General features: G+C 31.8%; 1 protein-coding gene across 1 annotated transcript; it reads left to right on the top strand.

Annotated features, from left to right (window-relative positions):
- Positions 1-15,069: 15,069 nt before the first annotated feature.
- Positions 15,070-23,851, top strand: LOC110631682 (homeobox-leucine zipper protein ATHB-15). Its single transcript, XM_058149017.1, has 18 exons — positions 15,070-16,716; positions 17,174-17,333; positions 17,600-17,700; positions 17,812-17,902; positions 18,283-18,378; positions 18,470-18,583; positions 18,676-18,759; positions 18,861-19,016; positions 19,126-19,200; positions 19,362-19,468; positions 19,554-19,746; positions 20,185-20,370; positions 20,474-20,554; positions 21,396-21,530; positions 21,614-21,939; positions 22,494-22,599; positions 23,046-23,195; positions 23,466-23,851. The coding sequence occupies exons 1-18, from the start codon at positions 16,505-16,507 to the stop codon at positions 23,610-23,612; spliced, it is 2,520 nt and encodes an 839-aa protein (XP_058005000.1). The 5' UTR covers positions 15,070-16,504; the 3' UTR covers positions 23,613-23,851.
- The last annotated feature ends 180 nt before the right edge of the window (positions 23,852-24,031 follow it).

The following is a 24,031-nucleotide window of genomic DNA, read 5'->3' as shown; positions in this document are numbered from 1 at the left end:
TGATCAAGTTAAGTTCATAATTTGGTCTAACTTTCTTCATATGAAATGTTCTACTATGTCTTAGGTTTCCATCGGTTCAAGAATCGCCTAAATCCGAGTTTCCTAGAGAGAGTTATAGCCATCCAAACATTACTGCTCACATGAAAATCTGCAGAGTTGCAGGTTTGGTAACTCAACTTTGCTCAATAATTTGAATGGGTTAATGGCATAATTTGGGGTGATGTTCTTCATGAAAGTTTTAGATCTATATCTCCTCTAACCCCTGGCCAAATTTCAGGTCAATTTGACCTGTCTAACTCGAGTTATGACCAAATGAACAGTTACTGTTCATTTGGTCGATTTAATCTTGATGGCAGCTTGCTCTCATTTCACTTTGGTCAATTGTTTCACCAAGTTTTAGTCAGTTTTTGGCCATGGTTCCTTAATGAAAATTGTGCTATTTTATGTCTATTTTCATCCCCAATTGGTGGCATATCAATTAGACTTGTAAAATTTGAGTTTTGGTCCTTCAAAGTGGGTTTGGTCATGCTGCCAGCAGCATGACCATTGGACCTACGAATTTGGTTTTCATTCCAACAATTCCCACACAACTTATTTGGTCATAATTGACCATTATTTCATTTCACAATAGGTCAAACATGCCATTTATTCATTTCTCCAAATTTTGGTTTATAAACCCTAACATTCAAACCCTAACTCACTAACTCTTGCATTTAACCATTTCAATGCCTTTAACTATCATCACTTAACTCACTAAGGTTCATATTCCTATCCAAGTCAATCAAGCCATGCAAATCACACTCTCCACAATGCTGGCCGAAATTCAGTTTGGTCCTTCTCCCATGTTTTTATTTCATTTCATAAATTCTAAGCTCATGTCAACATTTGCATATGCATTTAAAGAAGTAAAATAACAAGTTAACACACTAACCTTTCTTAAATCTTCAAAACCCTGACTTTTGCTCTTCTTTCTTCTTGTAATCTCCTTCTTAAGTAGTAATAACAAGCTTTAGTAGAATTTTTAGGGGAGTTATGAGAATTGAGTGGAAAATTAAAGCTTGTATGCAAGCTTTAATGGTGGCTTTTCATGGAGGAAAATGAGAGAGGATGGGGCGGCACAAGGAAGAAGAAAATGAGACTTTTCTAATTTTTTTCCTTTTATTTCCTTTTATTTATTTTGCTTTGGAAGACCATAAAAATCAAATTTAATAAATATTTAATTAATTCTTTTATGACATCATTCATGATGTCATCACCTTTGACTTTTCTAACTTCTTTCTCTTTTTTTTTCTATTTATTTTTTTCTATTAGTTCTTTAATTTAATTCTCGATTCCAAAATTTTCTTTTCTCCGATTTTATTTGACAGTTAGGTCATGAGTCAGCTCTCGGGGTTAATTGACCAAATCGCCCCTCGCCGGTTCATCCCGGTTTGCAAATAATCTAATATTTCTTCCGGCTCCCTGACCTAATTATTTGACTGGCTTAACAGTTCTTTTTCGTGATTTTCTCTTTTCCACCGTGTTTATAAGGTTCCTAAGGACCGCAGCGTCACTTTTTACGGTTCGAAATTTGAGTTTAAAATGACTTCGCAGTCGTTCCCGAGGAGGTCACTCATCGCTGTGACTCTCGGCTCGTTTAACCTCTTATGTTCTGTTTTTCTTATTTATAGTTAACTAATTAAACATTACTAATTGTTTGTGTTTATGGCTTCTCAAATTGTCTTAAGTGTGACCCTAGTCCCATTAATTATCCGGACCGACACCGGTCACCGGAACAGTGAAATATACCAGGCTATGCAACGGGGGTGTTACAGGAATGTATTAGTGTTAGATAGTTATAGAAATTGTACTTAAAATCAATATCATATTCTATGAGTCGAACACTCACTCTATTTTTTTTTTCAAGTTACAGGAGGTTTTTTCCTTGTGATTAACTTGCTTTCTTCTTCGCAAGTCTATAGTTGCAGTACCAATATTTATGTTATTAAATTGAAATCTAAAACTCTGCATGTTCTAGGAGTATTTTATTTGATTTGGGACTGTAAAAAATTATTTAGTTTGAAGTTGTAAACTTATTAATTATGCATGTGTGAATGTATGGGACATATGTTTATTTTGGATGAGGGAGTTGAGCTCCAATTTGATTAAATTGATTGACTGAGGATTGTAAGGGTGAGCTGAGCTCCCCATATGTATATATATATATATTGTGATCACAAGTCGGATGAGCTAAAAACTCTTCATTTGATAGTCCAATTATAGTCGAACTCTGTCCGGTTAGTTTCTTGAAAATAGGCTCAAAATATGGGCTTAAAGGTTAAGTTAGCAAATAGTTAGGCTTATTACGAACTTTGAAAGCATTATACTGACCCAAGTCTTAGTGTCGGTCTGGCCCATAATTTAATTCGTGAAACAAAAGGTGGAAGTCCATTATGTAACTTGACTCCTATAACTTTGCACAATTAGTATTTCTTAACTAGTCACCTATATCTGCTAACTTTCTTTAATATTTATTTTCTTAACTGTCAATATTTATTCATTAAATTATCTCAAGCCTTTAATTAATTAAATTAATAATATAAAATTAATTAAAATAATTTTACTAAATACTAATTTAATTAATAATTAATTTGAAAATAATTAATATATAAAATTAATTATTTTGATTTAAATAAATATTCCAATTTCTGAATAAATATCATGATTAATTGGGAATTTTTTTTATATAATTATTGTCATTTTATTTTTGAAAGTGGTTGGCAAGTCAAATACGTGCCATAATCCATGAGTCTAAAGAATTAAAAACTTTCCGAAAAGTTACTATTTGTAATTAATTTACAATTCGATCAATCTAACTTTGTCGACTTTGAAGGTTTTAGGAAAAAAAAAAAAAGAAATCGTCACTGTTGAGTGAAAATTCACTTCTCCAATTGTACTGTGGAGGTTGTAGCTCCAATATGAGGATATTACAAATTTACCACCAGGGTAAAGCTTATCAGAGATGTAATATTATTATCGTTTTGCCTTATTAATTAAATATTTCAATTCAAGATAAAGTAGATGTGTATTTGTTTAGTTGCTCACACTTTAAATTAAATAGACATTCACTTAATGTTAAAAATATAATGCTATATATGTTTAGGTGTCAAATTTTGAAATAAGAGATTCAAATTTAATTTTAATAAAAATTGTTAATAATTGTGAATTTTAAATAACAATTTACCTATTAATATAATTTTTTAAAGTGAATTTCAAATAGCACTATTTTATAAAAAAATAAAATAAAAATTTATGCCTAAATAAATCTCTCTATATTTATGAGTTTATATAAATTCATGATTTTAATGGTATGTTTGAATTTTGATGAGAAAAAGGTGAGTAATGAAAAATTAAGAACGGATAAGAAAAGGGAAGAGTGAGAGGGTTACAATAAAATAAATTTGAAATAGGTAAATTAATAGAGAGATAAAGAGAAATAATGTGTATTTTTTATTTTCCGAGAAAAGTAAAGAAAAAGTAAAACCTCATGGGTGCAAAAATAAAAATAATCATAACTTTTATCTCTTATTTTTTACTACTCCTCACATCACAATTTGAAATTTGTGGCGTAACAAAAATTAATATTTAAGGAGTAAGGCTTACTTTTATTCTCCATTAATTCATGACACATAACGCACATCTCCTTATCTTTATTTACTCTTCATCCATTATCGTCCAAATAGACTCTAATTAATTAAAAAATTATAATTTTATTAAATTATATATATATATATATATATATATATTAAAATAAAACTATTTTTGTAACTCCACTTATAAATTTAAAACTTTAAATTAAGCGATTTATGGAGAAAAATACCAACTTGTCATATTTAGCCATAAATTTTAATTTGTTATAATAAAATAACTAAACTTTAATTTTTTTTCCATAACAATCCTTGTAACCTATAATAGCAGGTTTACAAATAAAAAATAATGAAATTACCCTCTTACCCTTCTCTTCTCACTAGCTTTGTCAATTTCAACTCAACATAGACCAATATCCTAATTCACAACACAACTGTCATACAAATTGACATTTTTAAATAAATTATCCCCAAAATCTGAAGGTCCAAATCAGTATGCCCATAATTCTCCATTTGCAATATCAAAATTGTCTATAAATTGAAATAAATTACAATAATACAACCTATAAATAATCCAAAGCTCAAAATATGAAAGAAATAGATAGGAGAAGGCAGAAATCAACTTGTAGAACCTTCGACCAAGAAGTGTGTCATGGATTAACAAGAAATGAGTGTGAATCCCCCTTCGTCGAAAAACCTATTTCTCCCTTTCCCGTCAGTTTGGAAAGTTTCCCTAGATTGTGAGGAATTAAATGAAACTTAGAGGCATTAAAAAGATGGTCGGAAATAGACCCATCGTTGACCGCTCAATTTATCCATCAACGTCGACATTTCAAGAGTTGCTGGAGCTGCTTGAGGATGCTGAGGTTGCTGCCATCACCGGTGCTTGTTGATCTTGGTTGAAAGAAAACGAACAGAAGCGAAACGGACTACTAATGCCAAATGGGATGGGGGAACTCAATGGGCGATTTGCGTTTTTTGAAGAAGCTTCTGGATATTATTATTACTATTATTATATTAAAAATATTTTACCTACTAGATAAATATAATTAATAATTTTGTTAAATAAAAATATTTATAATTATTAAATTTATAATTTAATAAATAAAATAATTTTATTAATACCTAATTATCAATTAATTTAATTATAAAGATGAGAGAAAAAAAGATAAAAGAAATAAAAGGATAAAATGTTGATTCCACTTTTAAAAGAGAAGATTATGGTGATTTTTATAAAAATAAATTAAAATTAAAAAATTTTATTATAATAAATTAAAATTTAAAAATAAAATTAAAATTATTCCCTAAATTCAAAAATAATTAGTGCAATTAACCGGTTAATTAATTCCGGAACTTTATTTTTCAGGAAAATTTTCGAAATATATTTAGAAAAATAAAAAAAAAAGGAGCCCAAGTCCTTAGATTTTTTAGGCACGTGGGATGCAATTGTTGGTGATTGATATGCTTAGTCCTTGGAGAAGTGACACATATACACAATTTTCAAGCCTGATATTATTTGGGCCAAATTATTAAAATAAACTATATTATGTTTTTAAAACTGAATTGAGGAAAATTAAAAAGAAAAATCTGCCCTAGCCATGGGCTAGCTAGTCTTGTAATCCTCTCACCATGGGGAATCCTTTTTGGAACCATTCAATGCTGTTTAAAAGGAAAAATATTTAAATTGTTTTTATTTTTTTAATTTCTCATAAAGTAATAAAGTCTCCAACTTTGAATCTTTTTATAGATAATCAAATATCAATGTAATGGTGATATCAGAGAAAAAAAAAAGGCTAATTCTAATTTAATTTGTAGTTCAAAGTTTATATGACTTCGTATGAACAAAATTATTTATACAAAAAGAATTTAGTTCAGTTTAAACAATCTATTATCCCTATATGAAAATTAAAGTTTTATAAGAATTTAATTCATTTTTTTTTTTGGTTAATTTTTCTATTTGAAATGAAATTTTTTAATTTTTTTAAATTATTTTAAAAAATAAAAATCAAGATGATTTTGTGAAAAATTATTTAAATTATTTAAATTCTTTTATTACAAATAATGATGCTTTTATTTTTTACACGGTTTCTATTTTTTTAATTAAAAAATTAATTTTGTATCAAGTCTTTAAATATAAAAATTAATGAAAAAGAATCAACTGAATTAAATTATTGTAAAATTTTAGTTTTCAAACGATAGTTATATATTAGTGGCATATTATAATTTTGCATTGAGCTTTATAACATTTTTTTCACAAATAGATTTAATTAAAAAAAAAGAAGAGAGAGAGAGAGAGAGAGAGTAGAGAGATGTCCAATTCAATGTCCTTTATAGTTGAAAGAAAAACAAGGTGCTCTTTGCATTGCCAGATATTGCTCTCATGAAACCATGCGCTTGGAAGCTTGCTTGAAACATGGGGGAAAGATGGCACAAAAGGAGGCTTTGAGAAAAGTTCAATTTCTTTCATGCCAAGCTTTCTCCATTCTCCACCATTAAGAAAAATAAATATCAATAATTAATTATTATAATTCAAAGCATGCTTTCGCTTTCAAACTATAATATATAATATTATATAAAACAAAAAAAATATTATGTATATGCATGGCCATCACCCACATGCCAAAAACATTTATCATATATATTCACACCATCTTTCTGATATCTCTCTTTTTTTTTTCAAGGATTTATTTTTTATGATTATAGCTATATATGCACAAGCTAACTATAGATTTGAAGGTTTTTGTACTAAATAAATAAAGCAATTAAATTTATGAAATGCACAAGTTAAATAGCCATATGATATCTTTTGGTTATTGGGGTGCTTTTGAATATTCTGGAATTAGCTGTTGAACCATTTGATTTGAGACAAGTAGAACTTGCAAGTGATCTTTTTGATGAATTAATAAAGGGCAAGTTCCATCAAGGGACCTCCATTCTACACATTAAAAAAGACACTTTAAATGTAACACCTGGATTCTTTGGTTAAAATGAATTATAAAAAGGTTGAAAATTCTAGAGACATGCTCTCCTTTGACTCTTAAGGAGTATTTAATACAATCTATTTCAACAGTAGTATCACAATTTTTATTTCAGAAAAAATCTCAGATTAAATTATGAATTGGGGAACTGTATTTCTGAAAAAATTAATGCTATTTATACATATAAATCTATTCTATGAAAGGAAAATCATTGTGAGCAATTTGAATAGCACAATGATTGTCAAAATGAAGTTTGGTTGCAGCAGAATGAGTGATGCCTATATTTAAGAGCAACCATCTAAGCCATAGTAACTCTGATGTACATCAGCGGGAGCACGATATTTAGCTTATATGCTTGAGCAAGTAGTGACAGTTTCCTTCTTAATACGCTGAAAAATAAGACGACTATCCACAAAGAAATAATAACTAGTGGTGGAGCGACGGTCTAAGCCATAATAATTTGGTTGTTGCTGATGAATGCCTGTTGAAATTGCTTTTGCAGCACCAACTGGCTCTAGTGGTGTCTCATCGGCAGCAGGTTCAAGATAAATTTCTACTATGATGATGAGGTGGGTTGCCAAACTAGTCAAGAAATATTTCTACTATGAGGATGAGATTGACGAAGACTCAATGCTATACTTGAATTGCCAAAAGCAGTCATGCTTCTCATTGTAACAAGTTAATAAAAGGCCATCTGGATGAGCAAATATATTAACCTAAAAGCCAACATCTCGTCAATGAACTTGAACATTATACCTTAGATGGGGAAGAAATGCACTTCTTGACTGCCAGGTGCTGCGCCTTCTAAATCATTTTGGAGATTGTTCGGACAAGAAGTTCTTATGTGTTCACTGTTCAGCTCTGAGCCTGTAGAAGAAGGTGGTGGCGGTAAGGACTGAGGACATAAATTCCTGATTGTCAAATCTTTCATCGGATCTGCTGGCTTCACACTTTTTAGTACCCCATTATTTGTATCCCATTCCTGCTGAGAGCCTTCTAAGCATCATATCAAATTTACACAACAAAATAACAGGCCAGTTGATGATAATTTTTAATTTTACCAACACTTATCATCAGTAGACTCACATTATGGCACATCTCAGTTGGCTAAAACTAACAACAACATTCATGCCTGATTGCCTATACAGCATAAGCAGAATCTATAAGGTTAAGAAAGATAATTAAGTTCTCAATTATGGTGAACACAATGAATAGAATGGATGGATCAGTTGACGCTAATGACACTTGGGATTGTTCAATAAAGCATAAGCAGTAAAAATGTTTTCAATGAAGTTGAAAAGGCAGGTGGTGAGAAAGAAGGCAGTAGCAGCTCATTCCTATTGTCTCAATTGCTTTCATCACACTACAACAGTTCAAATAATGGTATCACTATTATCAAAACACACTAATGTTGAATTATCATTCTGCACACTCCGGAATTAAATGAACCCCATGGCACAAAGGAGCCCATATCGTCCAAGCCACCATGTTGGACTAAGAAATGGCAACCTAAATCAATCATTTACTTAAAATGGGCCTAATCCCAAAGCTCAAACCCACTGGCATATTAAATAAAATTTCAAAGCCATGATGATGATTAGGCAATCAGGCATACTTTTGCAATTGCAAAAGTCTTCGGAAGCCTGTAGATAATAAGAACCCAGACTAGAACACAACATAAGGCATGCATAGGCACTTTCATACTTCACATAAAAACGATGAAATTTCAAGTCATGGTGCAGTGCCCTAGTTCTTACAAAGTTAGCAGAAAATTATCACTAAACACAACATTGTCATTATTTTCAGCCTCCCGTTTTTGTTAACTTCTCATTGTTACTAGTCAATTATCCAAATTATCGACCTTGAAGCCCATGTGACAAGTTTCTGATAAGTAAAAACCACATGCCTTTGAACTAACAAGGTGGTAACCCTGCTTGGATAATGGTTTTTTCATGATATCGTTGTGTACAGTATGTAAGTTTGAATATATAGAAGACAAATAGCAAACAAATATGAGAATAACGAAATCATACTGATATAATTGAGCTTTAAAACAACAAATTACCTTTTTCTATCGGTTGGATTAGCCTGAAAATATGGACTATAGTCTCACCATCAACTTAACAAGGAAAGACCCTAGTTTGATAAAATTTGATTTCTTGCAAAGACTTCGAAAGTTGTGTGATATTTAAAAGCAAATTATTCTACATTTGCCTTAATAATTTCCGCGGGTCTCAGATTTGCACCCTTATCATTCTCTTCCTGAATAGCATAGTCAAGGGCCACTCTTCCTGAATAAAACATAATAGACTTGTAATTTAAAGAAAAAAAGTGCTTATTTTATATTATTAAATCTCAGAAAATAAAAAAATTTACTTTTAACTAATTTATTTATTTATTGTTAGAGCTATAATTAACAAACAGATTTTTAATATTTTTTTTAATTAGCTCAAAATATTATATATTCTTTTTTTTATAGAGAGCTAAACTCATATATGATTGATTTAACGTTGAACTTTCTAGGAATTTAATCTTCAATGCAAATAGTTGAGCAATCATTCAATAAATTATATTTCATCTTGTTCTGAAATTTTGCCTTGATTATACATCTTAATGACTGAAAATGGTGGTTCAGCAATTATTGTTGGTATAGGAAGAACTAGGACAAACCTAATCAGCCTGTTTATAAAAGGATAAATAATTGATTTAGAATGTTAATTAGCTCAATCTTGAAGGTCTTTAATTAATCTTTAAGATTTAATCCCTTTACTAAAAACAAGTAATTATATTATGTGTTCATTCAATGACACGAGAGAGGGTTGAGCCATGGCCCCCTAAGTTCAAAAACTAGACACTTGCATAATGCAAATTATGGCCTTGGCCCCTCTTTCTTATATACACTAAAATATATTAAATGTATATATCACATCAATCCTTCAAGATATTTTATTAGTTATATGAATAATATTTTTTATGAAAATTTATTTTATAAGTATGAAAATATTTTTTTATTATTTAATTATAATATAAAACTAATAATATGTGTTTATATTTTTTATAAGTGTTTTTACATTTTAATGAGGTTATGAAAATCTAGAAAAATGATTTTTTTTTTAAAGATGAAATAGTTTTCTTTAAAAATTTCTTAATTTTTTTTATTATAAAAGATGAATCTTAGATTCGTCTATTTAGTAAAAAATATTTTCTTAAAAATATATGTTGCATTTTATAGTATTTGAAGTATTAAAAAATTTAATCAATAAAAAATATTATATTACTTAAAATAAAAAATTAAGTTATTTAAAAAAAATAACTTTTTATTTTGAAAAAATAAAGTCATTTTATAGATTTTAATAACTTTATTAAAATTTAAAAAATATTTATACATGAAAAATATAAATATATACTATTAATTTAATATTATAATTAAATAATAACAAATATTTTTATTAAAAATATTTTTAAAAAATAATTTACAGAAAATATTTATCATGTATAAATTATTTTCAAAAAATTCATGTATTGTTTATTATTTTTAGATAAATGTAATTTTTAATTTTATAGTATATATGCATTTTTCTTTATTCGATTTAAAAAATTATATTCCATTTTTAAGTGTGGTGGCATTTTCAAACAACATTATATTAATTTCTTGACCTAGCTATTTTCCTGAATTATTTTGTTTGAAGGAATTAATGGGAAGAAAACAATATTATTGTCCTTTCAAAAAGAATTATTAATTTATGCCAATTGATTGTCTAAGAAGTGACATAGAGACTATAAGTCATCATTATTTTGTTTGTTATACGTACGTACATTTTTAAATAAATTCATATCTATGTTAAAGAATTTATTTAAAAAGTGTCATTTTTATGATATACTCCAAAAATTAAAAGCTTATTTAGCATAGGCAATAAAGAGGTAAATCTTATTTATAGGAGACATTGGATCATCTTCGTTGGAACCTACATGGTATCATTTGGGAGAAATTATATAATAAAGTAATAATTTTATGTAGGATTTTCTATATAAAATGGTAATTTAAAAGTTAGTATATATATATATATATATATATATATATATGAGTTTCAATGAATAAATATGTATATGCGAGTGAATTATAAAATTTATAATTACTTTATAATTATTTAAAAAAAATTTAATAATTATATTTTTATTTACGTGTTTAATTATCATTTATTTATCATTTTATATTAGATGAAGACATTAAATTTATAGTGATATTATATAATTTAAGTCAACTATTAAGTTAATTTTTTTTATATATTAAAAAATATATAATAACATCACATTTTTTCTAAAAAGAATTCTTTATTGTTAAGTAATTTTTGAAATTACTTGAGAGAGAATTTTTTTTTTAAAAAAAAATTAATAATAATAATTTTTTATTTTGAAATGCCGATGCATTATATGCATTGGAAGGCTCTAAGGGCTGCAGAATTACAAGTAGCTTGAAAAAAAAAAAAAAAAAGGCTTCACCCTAATAATTACATGGCAATAAATGATGAAAACTAAATTTGACTAAGTGGGTGAGCTGCTCTGTTAGCTTTCCTGCAATATAAGAGAATTTAACATGCGCAAAGTGAGAAGTTAGTTCTCTAATAATATTCACCGTAGCTTGAATTTCCAAATAACAAACACTCTGAAAACTTTTAGGTGCTTGAACCAGAATCTCAAAATCAGATTAAGGATGATGAACTGTGCTTCCATACTCGAAGCCAGCTTGAATGCTTGATTGCTTGTAACAAGGCTTTTACTTCTCCAGCTAAAGGGCAAGAACAGGTGATTTTCTTGACAGTCCCGTCAGCTACCCTCCCCAAATAACTTCTAGCTGTCACTGCAATGGAGGAGTAGAGAGAATCATTTGTCCAAGCAACATTAGTCTTTTCAAATGGGGCAAACAAAATAGTTACGTGTAGGAATGATTGCTGCTGGCGTATTCATGAAATTTAAGATATTTGAATTTAAGTTTATTTTATATTATTATAATTTAAATTTATTATAAATTTAAATATAATTTACTTTTTATTATTTATATCCATCTTTATTACCACATATTACTTGAATTAACTGAATTTTATATATTTAATTGATAATTTATATAAAAATATTTTTATTAATAATTTATATTTTTTCGTTTCATATATACTTAAAATTTAATAATATTGTACAAATATTATTAAGTTTTATTTTAAAAATACAACATTATAAAATTTATATTTTATATTAAATTAATAATTTATGCATAAAATTCCAATTGGATATGAATATTAATTAACAAATTCAAAGAACCCAGTTGGGTTGGTCCACAGTGTCAACTTATTGTAACACAACTGCAAAGGCTCATTAGTCATTTCCCATTTGGTTACAGTTTATAGCCTTAAAAATGACAAAGTTGCTTAGCACATTTGCTAATGCTAAATTAAGATTCCTTTTTTATCGGTGCAAACACATAATTATTAGATTTCAATACATAACAGATTTCGTTTTACTGCTAAGACAGACGTGGACTTAGAAAATTAAACCAACAAAAATTCAAAAATCATATAGTTAAAAAAAAAAAAAGTCTAAAGAAGCTTTACAATATAAATCTGGCTTAAGCAATTAACAAACTCTAGAAGAGAAGAGACGATAGCTAAGCACAGCGCTGCTTACAGCTTGTCTCCCACTCCTCTACGCTCGACCTGGAAGAGGATGCTCAAGCTGTCGCACTGGAATGCCACCAACAAACTTCCACTGAAGATACATCCTTTCAAGGAAATAGGTAAGACAAGGCCCCCAGAAGACAAAAATCCACCGTGTCTGGTTATCTGTTGAAGAGTTTAGAGCTCCTATAGCTTCTGTTCTTTAAAGGGTCAAGCGGTCAAAGAGGATTGTTGGATATAAGACCTCAAAAATGTCCGTCCTCACCGGCTAAAACATGAATGCACTCTCTAGTGAGTTAAAGAGCCCAAGTCATGATAGGATAGGACGAGGCTTCTCTAGACGCTTGAACTTGAACCAAACAAACATAGGATGGAAAAACAGGAAGCTCCTTCTCTGGTTAAACTCAACACCTACAGGCAACAAAAACAAAAAAGATCTTGAGAGACGCAAGATAACCACTGCTGAATATCAACAGATATCCGTCGCAAGTTGCAAGATTCCATCGTCGTGAACAACTAACTGGCATGGAGGGTTATCACCCACTTGAAAAGGGTAGAGAATAATCGCTAACATCGGCAAATAAATTAAACAAACTAACGACATATAAATTCAATTTCATCTTAAACAGAAGTAATCCACAACTTTTCCCAAAAAAAAAAAAAAGAATCAATACAGAACCGCTGCAAAAGCACGACTATATTTGATTGTGTAGGACTAAAATTAAGAATAAAATTCGGTATTTTATTAAATTTCAATAAAATTATTTAAAAATATCCTATGAAAATTAAATTAAATTAACCGAGTTTTATGTAATTTCAAATTAAACTGAATTAAAATATGAAATTACAGTGGTTGGAATTCATAATTTCAGTTGAAATTGAATACTGCTCGTTCCCCAGTACGTGACTGGATTATGATCATCATCATGTCTCCTCCTTCCCTGCTATACATCACATACACATCCAACCATAGGCCTCAGCTAACACCCTATCTGTCACCACCCCATCATATTACATCACACACCTCACACACCCACCAATACTATATTATATATATCCATTTCACATGTCATGTCACATGTCATTTCATCTCATCTCATACCATTTTCATACATCATTGTGTATGTGTTTGTATTTGTATTATACATGCATGTATCTTCCCCGTTATTTTTATTATCGTACATGCGTCTCTTACATACGGATCACTGCAGAACTCTGTAGAGTGTAGTGTCTGCGCATGATGATGACGTAGCATTTTTTTATTGGTTGGATAAAATTTAATTTGGATTCAGCTTTAAAATCGAGACGCATGCAAAAAAAACCATCATGGTGTCTTCTGTGTCCCACGCAAAACCTCTCTCTCTATTCCATGCCTACGGTTTCTTTATTTCCTCCCTACTACCTATTCCCGCTTTTTTCCTTTTTTCTTCATTGCCTCCTTGTTTTTGGTTATTTACAACTTTGCCACTCACTTTTATACCACCAAAATTTTTTCTTTGACAAAATTGCCATCATCTCAAGACCCCACTTTTTGGAGCAAACAATCTTCTTAATAATTATTTTTTTAATTCAATTAAGATTTACACTATGTTTGAATAAATTTTAAGTATATTTTTTATTTTTTTTTATATTTAGATGTATAAAAAATAAAAAAATAAAAATTAATATAAAAAATAAAAGATAAATAGTATAAATTTAATTTTTTTTTGATTTCTCATTTTTTTAATTTAGGAAGAAAATAATTAGAAAAAAATAAAATTTATTTTATTCCCTGCTCTTATCGGAAAGTATTTTTCAAAGTTATTTTTTTCTAATTTTTTTTTCTTTTTCACTTATCTAAACATGGTGTTAATGAATTAAATAATAATTAATAGTGAGTTATAAACGAAAAATAATTATTTTTTTCACTATAAAAATAAATTATTTTTAAAATAAATTAATTAGAGAGACTCCAAATTGAGATATCTCTACTTTTTATACTTTAAAAAGAAAAAATATTAGCTAAACTACTTTGATTGACTTTATTAGTTATTATATTTTTATTCAGCTGATTATATGGAGCAATCTATTGATCACCATTCATTTTATAGAACTTTCCATCACCTTATGGATATAATATTTTAATTTAATTATTATATGTTAATTTCTAAACTAAAATAAAATACTTTTTGTATCTTTCATTTGAAAATGTTGTTGACATTTAAATAAACTTATTAAGTAAATTTCATGGGTTTGAAATTCTCTCAATAATTAAACAAGTCTTGTTGAACTTCATTTTCAAATGAATATACAATTAAATTATATAAACATATTTCACTTATTTATTTATAAAAATTAATATCTTACCTATTTAGATGGATACACTTTATCATACTTTTTAAATATAATTAAAAAAAATATCAATCAAAGTAAATAGAATTTCCCACAGCATAAACAAATTTTCTATTTAATATTTTTCTATTTCATTTGAAAAATAAGATAAAAGTCAAAATTCCCATATTAATGAACAAATTCAAAGAGGGATGATTGAATTTCAAAAGATGTGTGATTCATGAAAATAAAAGGAAAAAAAAACATGTTGGGGGTAATTTTGACATCAAAAAATTAACCTTCAACAGTAAATTCAAGTCGTACTCATGGTAATTCCAAAAAAAAAAAAAGGTTTTAACCAACCTAACATGACATGTTATCCACAAACGCAATGAGAAGAAGGGTAAAACCGTCATTACAATATCTCACCAATTTTAAAAATAATAAAAAAATAGGTCTCTCTCCTCTCCACCTCCCTACACAGGGGAACTCCATCTCTCTCTCTCTCTCTGTCTGTAGCCGAAAGCGACGAACCAATAAAAAAAAACCCACACGAAAACACACACAAGAGAGCAAAAACCTCAAAATACAGAAGAAAAAACAATGAAAGCAAAGCAACAAAAGCACAACCTAAGTACTTTACTTCCTTTTGCTTTTTGCCCATCCTCTGTCTTCAACCACTGAGGTTGGTTCTTGCTCTTAATTACTCTAAAAATTTCGATACCTACTTTAGTTTTTCCATTTTTTCCCCTTCCAAATCCTTCACATGTTGCAAAAGTCCTCAACTTCCCTTAAAAACGGAAACGCTTCTCTTTCGTTTCTTGTCTCTGCGTTTTTTTTTTTCTGGGAGGGGGTGTGTTGATATGATATGAGCCTGTAGAAAATGTTTCAGCGACTGGGAACGATTTTGTTTGGAGCTTGGATCGTTAATACGGTGCCGTTTTGGCTGGTTATCCGGCCGTGACGGGAGATCTCTTTTGTTAAAGAATCTGATTTCATCTTCTTGTTTCATATCCGCCGAGTCCAACTCCAATCGGTGGTGACTTAGTTTGAATCGGGAGAAACGTTTCTGGGTGTTGTTTCTGTTACTGTTTTTGGTGGTTTCGTGAAGCATTTTTCAGTGTTTTGGTGAAATAGATCGTTTGGTGTTGAGCTCTGATCTCGAAAGGTTTATGCTTTTCTTGTGTTTGGGAGTTGTCTAGTAATAGACAAAACGAGGATAACGATGTCTCCTATCTGGATATCACTGTCTCTTCTGGCTTTATCTCTATCCTGGCGCTTCACAATCAACTATTAAAGAAATACAAAAGTTGAAGATTTACAGTGGTGCCCATTTTTAGTGCTTGCTAAAGGTTCGTGATATTGTGATTAAGGAGGACAAAACATCAGGATTTGCTTCAAATTTTGTGGGCACTGTAATTATTGGTTGTAAGCTCTGGGTGAAGTCCAACTCGTGTCCCTTTTTTTTATATTTTTCTTAAGCTCTGGAAAGTGATATAATCTGTGATTAAGCAAAGCTATTCGGGTTTGTTCTAGGTTTTCAACTTCTTTAGATATTGTTGATTTGGGGCTATTTATCAATTGCCATCTCATATGTATCTTGATTTTGAAGCTTCACCAATTGCTTCGAAGTATAGTTAAGGGAGGGAAGCTAATTGGGTCTGGTTTGGTTATGCGTGGTTATTTGGTATTTTCGGCTAAGAGTACCCCTAGAATCTCATTTGCGCCTACTTTTTGGTGCTAACCAGCTCTACGAGGTGCTGAAAATAAGTTTGAGGGAAGAAAGAGCTACTTGGGTTTGTTCGGGTTGTTGGTGGAGCTGCTTGAGCTTTTCACTAAGGAAAGAGAACCCCACCTTGGGTTTTGGGGTTGATTTTTTTTTTGTGGGTATCTGTGAAGAATTGTGGTGATTTTTAATTTGAAGATGGCAATGTCCTGCAAGGATGGTAAGCAACCAGCGAACTTAGACAATGGCAAATATGTCCGCTACACGCCTGAGCAGGTCGAAGCCCTGGAAAGGCTCTATCACGACTGCCCCAAACCCAGCTCCATTCGTCGGCAACAGTTCATTAGGGAATGCCCGATTCTCTCTAACATTGAACCCAAACAAATCAAAGTTTGGTTCCAAAATAGAAGGTATATAAATTTTAATTTCAGATCCAAGGAATCTGATTCTTCTTTCTTTTCTTACGCCTAAATAGTTTTTCCCTTTTATAACTGCTGTGGAAATAAAATTTTTGTTATGATTTTCAAAATTTTCTTGTTTGGGATAATGCAATTTAAGTGGCTTGAGATTGTCGCAATGAGGAAGTCAAATAACGCTAAGAACATTACACTTGAAACTTTAGTACTTTTTAAGTACATTTACCCGGAGTTTTCGTTTGGTTTGAGAATTTAAGAAAAGAATAGAACTGGATGTTGAATCGTATTTCCCAAAAGAAAATAGAACAAAAAGAAAGAATTTTTTTTTTCAATATTTAGTTTAGTTTAGTACTGCTGTAATGAACAATGATCTTTCCAATCAATTTTCTCATTGAATTCTCTTGCATTGTTAATCGTAACAATGTGTTTTGTGTTTGGTTTGAATTTTCAGATGCAGAGAGAAGCAGAGGAAAGAGGCATCCCGCCTTCAAGCGGTGAATAGGAAGCTGACTGCAATGAACAAGCTTCTTATGGAGGAAAATGATAGGTTGCAGAAGCAGGTGTCGCAGCTGGTGTATGAGAATGGTTACTTTCGCCAACATACTCAGAACGTGAGATTTTAGGCCTTTATTGCTATATTCCCTTCTTGCACATTATAGACTGTCTGATTATTGGGAAATTATTGATTAAAGAGAAAAAAAACTTTGAAATTGCCCTTTCCACTCGATTCCTTTTGAGACCAACACTGAATTTATCTTTTTGTAATTTGTGTCAGCAACCAAGAGGATAAAATGCTTTAATTAATTTATTTTTTTTGTTTAGTTGAAATATTATTGAATTCTATGGGAATTGAAATAGAAAGGTTGTTTTCTTACAGACAACGCTTGCAACCAAAGATACAAGTTGTGAATCAGTGGTAACAAGCGGTCAACACCACTTGACACCTCAGCATCCGCCAAGGGATGCAAGTCCTGCAGGGTTAGTGGGGATATGGTTGTTGGGTCCTTTTCTGTTATCGTGCTTTGTGACCACTTTGTTGTGTGTGTGCGTGCGTGAGCAATATTAAATTTATGCTTGTATTTTTTCCAGGCTTTTGTCCATTGCAGAAGAGACTTTAACAGAGTTTCTTTCAAAGGCCACTGGAACCGCTGTGGAGTGGGTCCAAATGCCTGGAATGAAGGTACTTTTTGTCTTTTATCTTTTTTTCTTAAAATTTTTATTGACTAGCAAATCGTTTCTCATAAAAAATTTCAAAGCTTGGTGCTCAAATATCTTATTTTATTTTATTTTGTTTTTGTAAAATCCTGTCCAAGGGAGATACAAATGAAATACACAGTGAACTGAACTTATGTCCTTAATGTTACTACTGCAGACCTTGATAATGTTGGCTCCTGAACAACTTGACTTCTTGTTAATTTTTCATTAATAATTTTTTAATCTGCAGATAAGTAAGATTAGGTTGCTCTTGGGTATTAAGTTTGTCCTTTACAGGCAAAATTTTGATCAAATCGGCTGGTTTTAACTAATTTGTTTTCTCCCTGCAAAATAATTTATGTGCAGCCTGGTCCGGATTCCATTGGAATCATTGCTATTTCTCATGGTTGCACTGGCGTGGCAGCACGAGCCTGTGGCCTGGTGGGTCTAGAGCCTACAAGGGTAAGTACTTTTGGTTTCTTTGCTTTCCTGTCGATCTCCTAGTTTGAGCCAATAAGGCTAATACATTATATACTACCCTATTTCCATCCAGGTTGCAGAAATCCTCAAGGATCGGCCATCATGGTTCCGTGATTGTCGAGCCGTGGATGTGCTGAATGTATTGCCCACTGCCAATGGTGGAACCATTGAGCTGTTGTACATGCAGGTAAGAACATTAGTCATTTTGTACTTTACATGCCTGTTGGAGGATTGAGGCATGCAATTGTTTAAAGCCACAAACTTTTGTTGATGTTATAGCTCTATGCACCAACAACGTTGGCACCTGCTCGTGACTTCTGGTTGTTGCGCTATACTTCTGTTTTAGAAGATGGCAGCCTTGTGGTATGTTCCCCAAATATTTCAATTTTTAATTCATTACTTCTTATGTTTTAGCTTTTTTATATTAATTATGTGTCCATTTTATACTTCAACATAAAATTTAGATCTGTGAGAGATCTCTTAAAAATACACAAAATGGCCCAAGCATGCCACCAGTACAGCATTTTGTGAGAGCTGAAATGCTGCCAAGTGGGTACCTCATAAGACCTTGTGAAGGAGGTGGCTCAATCATACACATAGTTGATCATATGGATTTAGAGGTAGGCAATTGTTTACATAATTTTTGTTTGATTTTTGTTGGCTGTGAAATGTGAAGTTTCTTGGTGACCAAAAAAATATAATAATTTTGATGATTAATTTGTCAATTAGCCGTGGAGTGTGCCTGAAGTGCTGCGACCCCTGTATGAATCATCAACTGTGATTGCTCAAAAGACAACAATGGCGGTAAGATTTCTAGTTTATTTTCATCTTGTTTATCAATGCAATTTTTCTACTTCTTGAGATTTGAAACAATTGTAGTGGCCTATATCAGGGTGATGCAATTGTAAGTTATGAATAGTAAGGATCTAATGACTTTCAGTTGTATCTTTTGTACTTTCTCTCAGGCTCTGCGCCAGCTAAGGCAGATAGCTCAGGAGGTTTCTCAGTCTAATGTAACCAACTGGGGCAGGCGTCCTGCAGCACTACGTGCACTGAGTCAGAGGTTAAGCAGGTTAATACCTCCTACTGTTTTACTATTTAATCCAGTCTGTTAATTCTTACCTTGCATTTAGAATCTTGTTATGTGATTGTGGCAGGGGTTTTAATGAGGCTCTCAATGGTTTTACTGATGAGGGATGGTCGATGATGGGAAACGATGGCATGGATGATGTGACTATCCTTGTAAATTCATCTCCTGAGAAATTAATGGGTTTAAATCTTTCCTTTACTAATGGATTTCCAGCTGTCAGCAATGCCGTTTTATGTGCCAAAGCATCAATGCTTTTACAGGTTAGAATACCAAAAATTTTCATTCAATAGGTTTGCTGGGAAATAATTGGAAATAAATACTGCTTGGACAATTAACTTTAACACTCTGCATTTTACCATTTTGTTAGGTGATGGTGTGTCAGCAAGTCTGTGTTTATGATGTGTTATAACTTCAACAATGAAGTTCTTGCAATTGACAATCATATTGTCTCAGATTTATCGCTTGTTTATGTTTTGCAAATGATCATTACCTAGAATATGTAGTGTAAAAATTTCTTTTAGCATGTTATTACCTTTTCACTACTTATTGGGATCTACCCAGGAAGGTAGAGGTTCTTTTAGAATTTTTTTTTGGAAACATACTTACAAATCTTCTTGTTCTTGTATCTTACATCAGTATTAACATTTTGCTTTTTTCTTTTATCTTGTGCAATGGCCCATGCTCTCTTCCTTCTTCAGAATGTTCCTCCTGCAATTCTTCTTAGATTCTTGCGAGAGCACAGGTCCGAATGGGCAGACAACAATATTGATGCTTACTCAGCTGCTTCAATTAAAGTCGGTCCTTGTAGCTTACCAGGGTCTCGAGTTGGAAGTTTCGGAGGTCAAGTCATACTCCCTCTGGCTCATACTATTGAGCATGAAGAGGTGAGCTAGTTGATAAAATTGTGTAGCTGTTATATCATGAAATTAAGCAAGATGTTTCTTTATTCTTTTTACACTTTAATCTGATGAATTCTGTGTTTATTAGTTTTTGGAGGTCATTAAATTGGAAGGTGTAGGCCATTCTCCTGAAGATCCAGTGATGTCTAGGGACATGTTTCTATTGCAAGTAAGTATTGTTTCTTTACACTGCTTTTTGGGATAATGTTACTCGTCTTTTATCCATTTCATGCTTGACATGTAGACTTCCCTAATTGAATACTTATTTCTTTTCCTAAGTTTTTTTTTTTTTTTTTTTGATGAGGATAGGATTCACATTTTTTTTGTTTAGCTGGCCAGATTCTACCAGAAAAGCATGGGCTGTCTATTTTATGTCTTGTGAAGGTTATTGGAATCAAGATAGTCAATAGAATCACTGGCTTAAATTTTTGTTCTTGTCTTACTGTATGAAGAATCTGGATCAAGGAAGTGGCATTTGCTGGGATGGGAAGGACTTGAGGGCTTGATTGTTGCCTCTAAATGGAAAGAAGATTGGGTTGAATATGACAATTGGACTATGAAATTGATTTTAGATTGAAAAAAATGATAAGAGGTGAAGAAAATGTTTAGATTTTAAACAGTTTTAGTTGGCCAACATATGAGCCACAGATTTGAAAGATGGAAAGATGGATAAGTAAGATTAGGGAAGTTCATGGCTTAAAATTATAGAATGAGACAAAGCTTGGTTCTCTGGCTGCCTCTTCTATATAATGCTGCTTAAAGCTGTATTGCTAGTACATTATGGTATTCTGGAAACTGGTAGTATGGCTAGTGGATTTGAATAGTTGGTTATCTCTGGTTAATTCTGTGCATTATGACTCTGAATTTTGAGTAGTTTTGACAATGAAGATGCTGCTTGCTTATCATTTCATTTCTTCTGGCATAGTAGCATCTGTTACCTTTATGTAGTGTTCATCAGCGGGATTCTCTGGCTTATTTATCCCTGTTTGCTCTTTGCACCATTTTGACAGCTCTGTAGTGGAATGGATGAGAATGCTGTTGGCACCTGTGCTGAACTTATATTCGCTCCCATTGATGCATCCTTTGCCGATGACGCACCTCTTTTGCCTTCTGGTTTTCGCATCATTCCCCTTGATTCTGCAAAGGTTAATTAATTGCATCAACAACCATGTATTTCTCCATTTGTTTCTTGTAGGTATTCATTCTTATGCATTATAAAATCATGCAGGAAGCCTCCAGTCCAAATCGCACCCTGGATCTTGCTTCTGCTCTTGAAATTGGACCGGCTGGAAACAAATCCTCCACTGATTATTCTGCTAATTCTGGCTGTGTGAGATCTGTGATGACAATTGCATTTGAATTTGCATTTGAAAGCCATATGCAAGACCATGTAGCATCAATGGCTCGACAATATGTCCGAAGTATCATATCATCAGTTCAGAGAGTGGCATTAGCACTCTCTCCTTCTCATTTGGGGTTGCATGCTGGTCTTCGACCGCCACTTGGTACTCCTGAAGCACAGACGCTTGCTCGTTGGATCTGCCAGAGCTATAGGTATGGCACTTGCACTAGCAATTTCCAAGATATTATCTCAATCAGATGGTATTTTTTTTTCCATCCTATCAATTTGTATGGCTTGGGTATTTTGCTACATTTTAAAGTTAAATAAATTTATGAAATTGATGTATAAAGCTCAGTGAATCTTTTATATACACAAGTAATCAATTTCTTTTTAGTTGTTACTAGTTTCTCTGGCGTCTTATTCTTGTGCTTCTTAAATGTGAAATATGTTGGGGGTAATATGTTTGAACTTTTGGACTTGAAAGGTGAAGTGACGTTGGTTGTTTAACATTTTATTTGATTCTTTTATAGTTAATAGCTTTGATGTACCCTATTAGTGCAACTCTATTTTCTTTATTACCTTGGATTTGTGGTAACAGGGAAAAAAAAGCTAGATTGCTTGTGTCCTTTTCACTTGTATAATACCTTGTTATAAGACATTATTAGAAAGTCCCCAACTTAGTAAGTATTTCGGGACATATTGGGTTAGAACCATTGCATTGAATGAAGGGTGTGTTTTGTTTCATTGTATGGCCATCACTTTGCAGGTGCTACTTGGGTGTGGAGTTGCTCAAATCAAGCAGCGAAGGAAGTGAGACCGTTCTCAAAACCCTGTGGCATCACTCAGATGCTATCATGTGCTGCTCTCTGAAGGTGCAGGCAACTATCATATTCCCTCGCCTTTTTTGAATCTTACAATATTCCCTCACCTAAATTTGAAATCTTTAAAATCTTATCTACCCACCTATGAAATATATGTTCTGAAGGAGATGCTGTACAACGCTATGATGTACAACACTATGATAAATAGATTGAATAGAATTTTTTTGATGCATCTTCTAGTAGTGTTGATTTTTTTTCTATGAATTTAAAAAAAAGAAAGGAGTCTTTTCCAAATTTTTGTGATTTATTCAAACCTTAGTTTAAAAATTTTCTCTCTTAATGCATGTTGAGTTTATATTATCAGGTGCTTTTCATTTAGATGCAATTACAGTTTCCGTATTTAGACTTGAATTCCAAGTTATGTGATTCTTCTAAATTGTTTCCCAGTTTCCATAGCTAATATTTGAAATTTGCTCTAATACTGTAAGCATATGCAGGCTTTGCCAGTCTTCACTTTTGCAAACCAAGCAGGGCTTGACATGTTGGAGACTACTTTGGTAGCCTTGCAAGACATAACTTTGGAAAAGATATTTGATGACCATGGTCGGAAGACTCTCTGCTCAGAGTTTCCACAGATAATGCAACAGGTTTGCAGTTTCTCCCATAAATCTGATCAGAAGCAGGAAAAAAGTAAATAAAAGAAATCATGCATATGAGGCTTAAGAAATGATGCTGAAGAAATCAAGCATTAGCATGATTTGAGTCATTCCAGGATATTTTAGCATTCTTACTTGGTAAAAGCTATGGAAATACCGGACTTGCTGTTCAAAAACTTGCGTATTTTAGAACATATCTAAATAATATATATACACTTGATGACTATGTGCGCTTTGCCTTACATGTCTTTCTTCTGCTAGGGTTTTGCTTGTCTTCAAGGTGGAATCTGCTTGTCGAGCATGGGGAGACCAGTCTCATATGAGCGGGCAGTGGCATGGAAGGTGTTAAATGAAGAAGAAACTGCACACTGCGTCTGCTTTATGTTTATAAACTGGTCTTTTGTCTGATATTTGGGTGAGGTTCAAAGAAAGATGACTGTAGAACTGTGTTGTTTTGTTGGCTTGTTTATCTTTAATGTATGACAGCCTTGGCAATACTAAGTAGACCCTACAAGGTGCCATGCCTTCGTTCATTTGCCATGTACTAAACTTCGTTTTGTGTGTGGGAACTAGGAATCATTGTCCTTGAAATTACGTGGATGGTTGTATTTGACAGTGTATTACTAGTGTTGCGATCACTTTGTTAAGAGTTGGCTTGGTTTGGTCTTCGACTCTGTCCCACTTCAATTTTCTTAACTGATGGATTTTGAGTTGTCGTGAAAACCAACGCGGGAATCGTTTTGAATGATTAATGATTGGCAATATGTGCACGGTTTTGTTGGATAGGATAGCATTTTTTGCTTCAGGCGCTGTAACTTGTGAATTGT

The sequence above is a fragment of the Hevea brasiliensis genome, chromosome 6 (assembly GCF_030052815.1).
Source record: "Hevea brasiliensis isolate MT/VB/25A 57/8 chromosome 6, ASM3005281v1, whole genome shotgun sequence".
Lineage (NCBI taxonomy): Eukaryota > Viridiplantae > Streptophyta > Magnoliopsida > Malpighiales > Euphorbiaceae > Hevea > Hevea brasiliensis.
The sequence above is the reverse complement of the archived record's forward strand: the minus strand, read 5'-3'. Positions and strand labels throughout refer to the sequence as shown.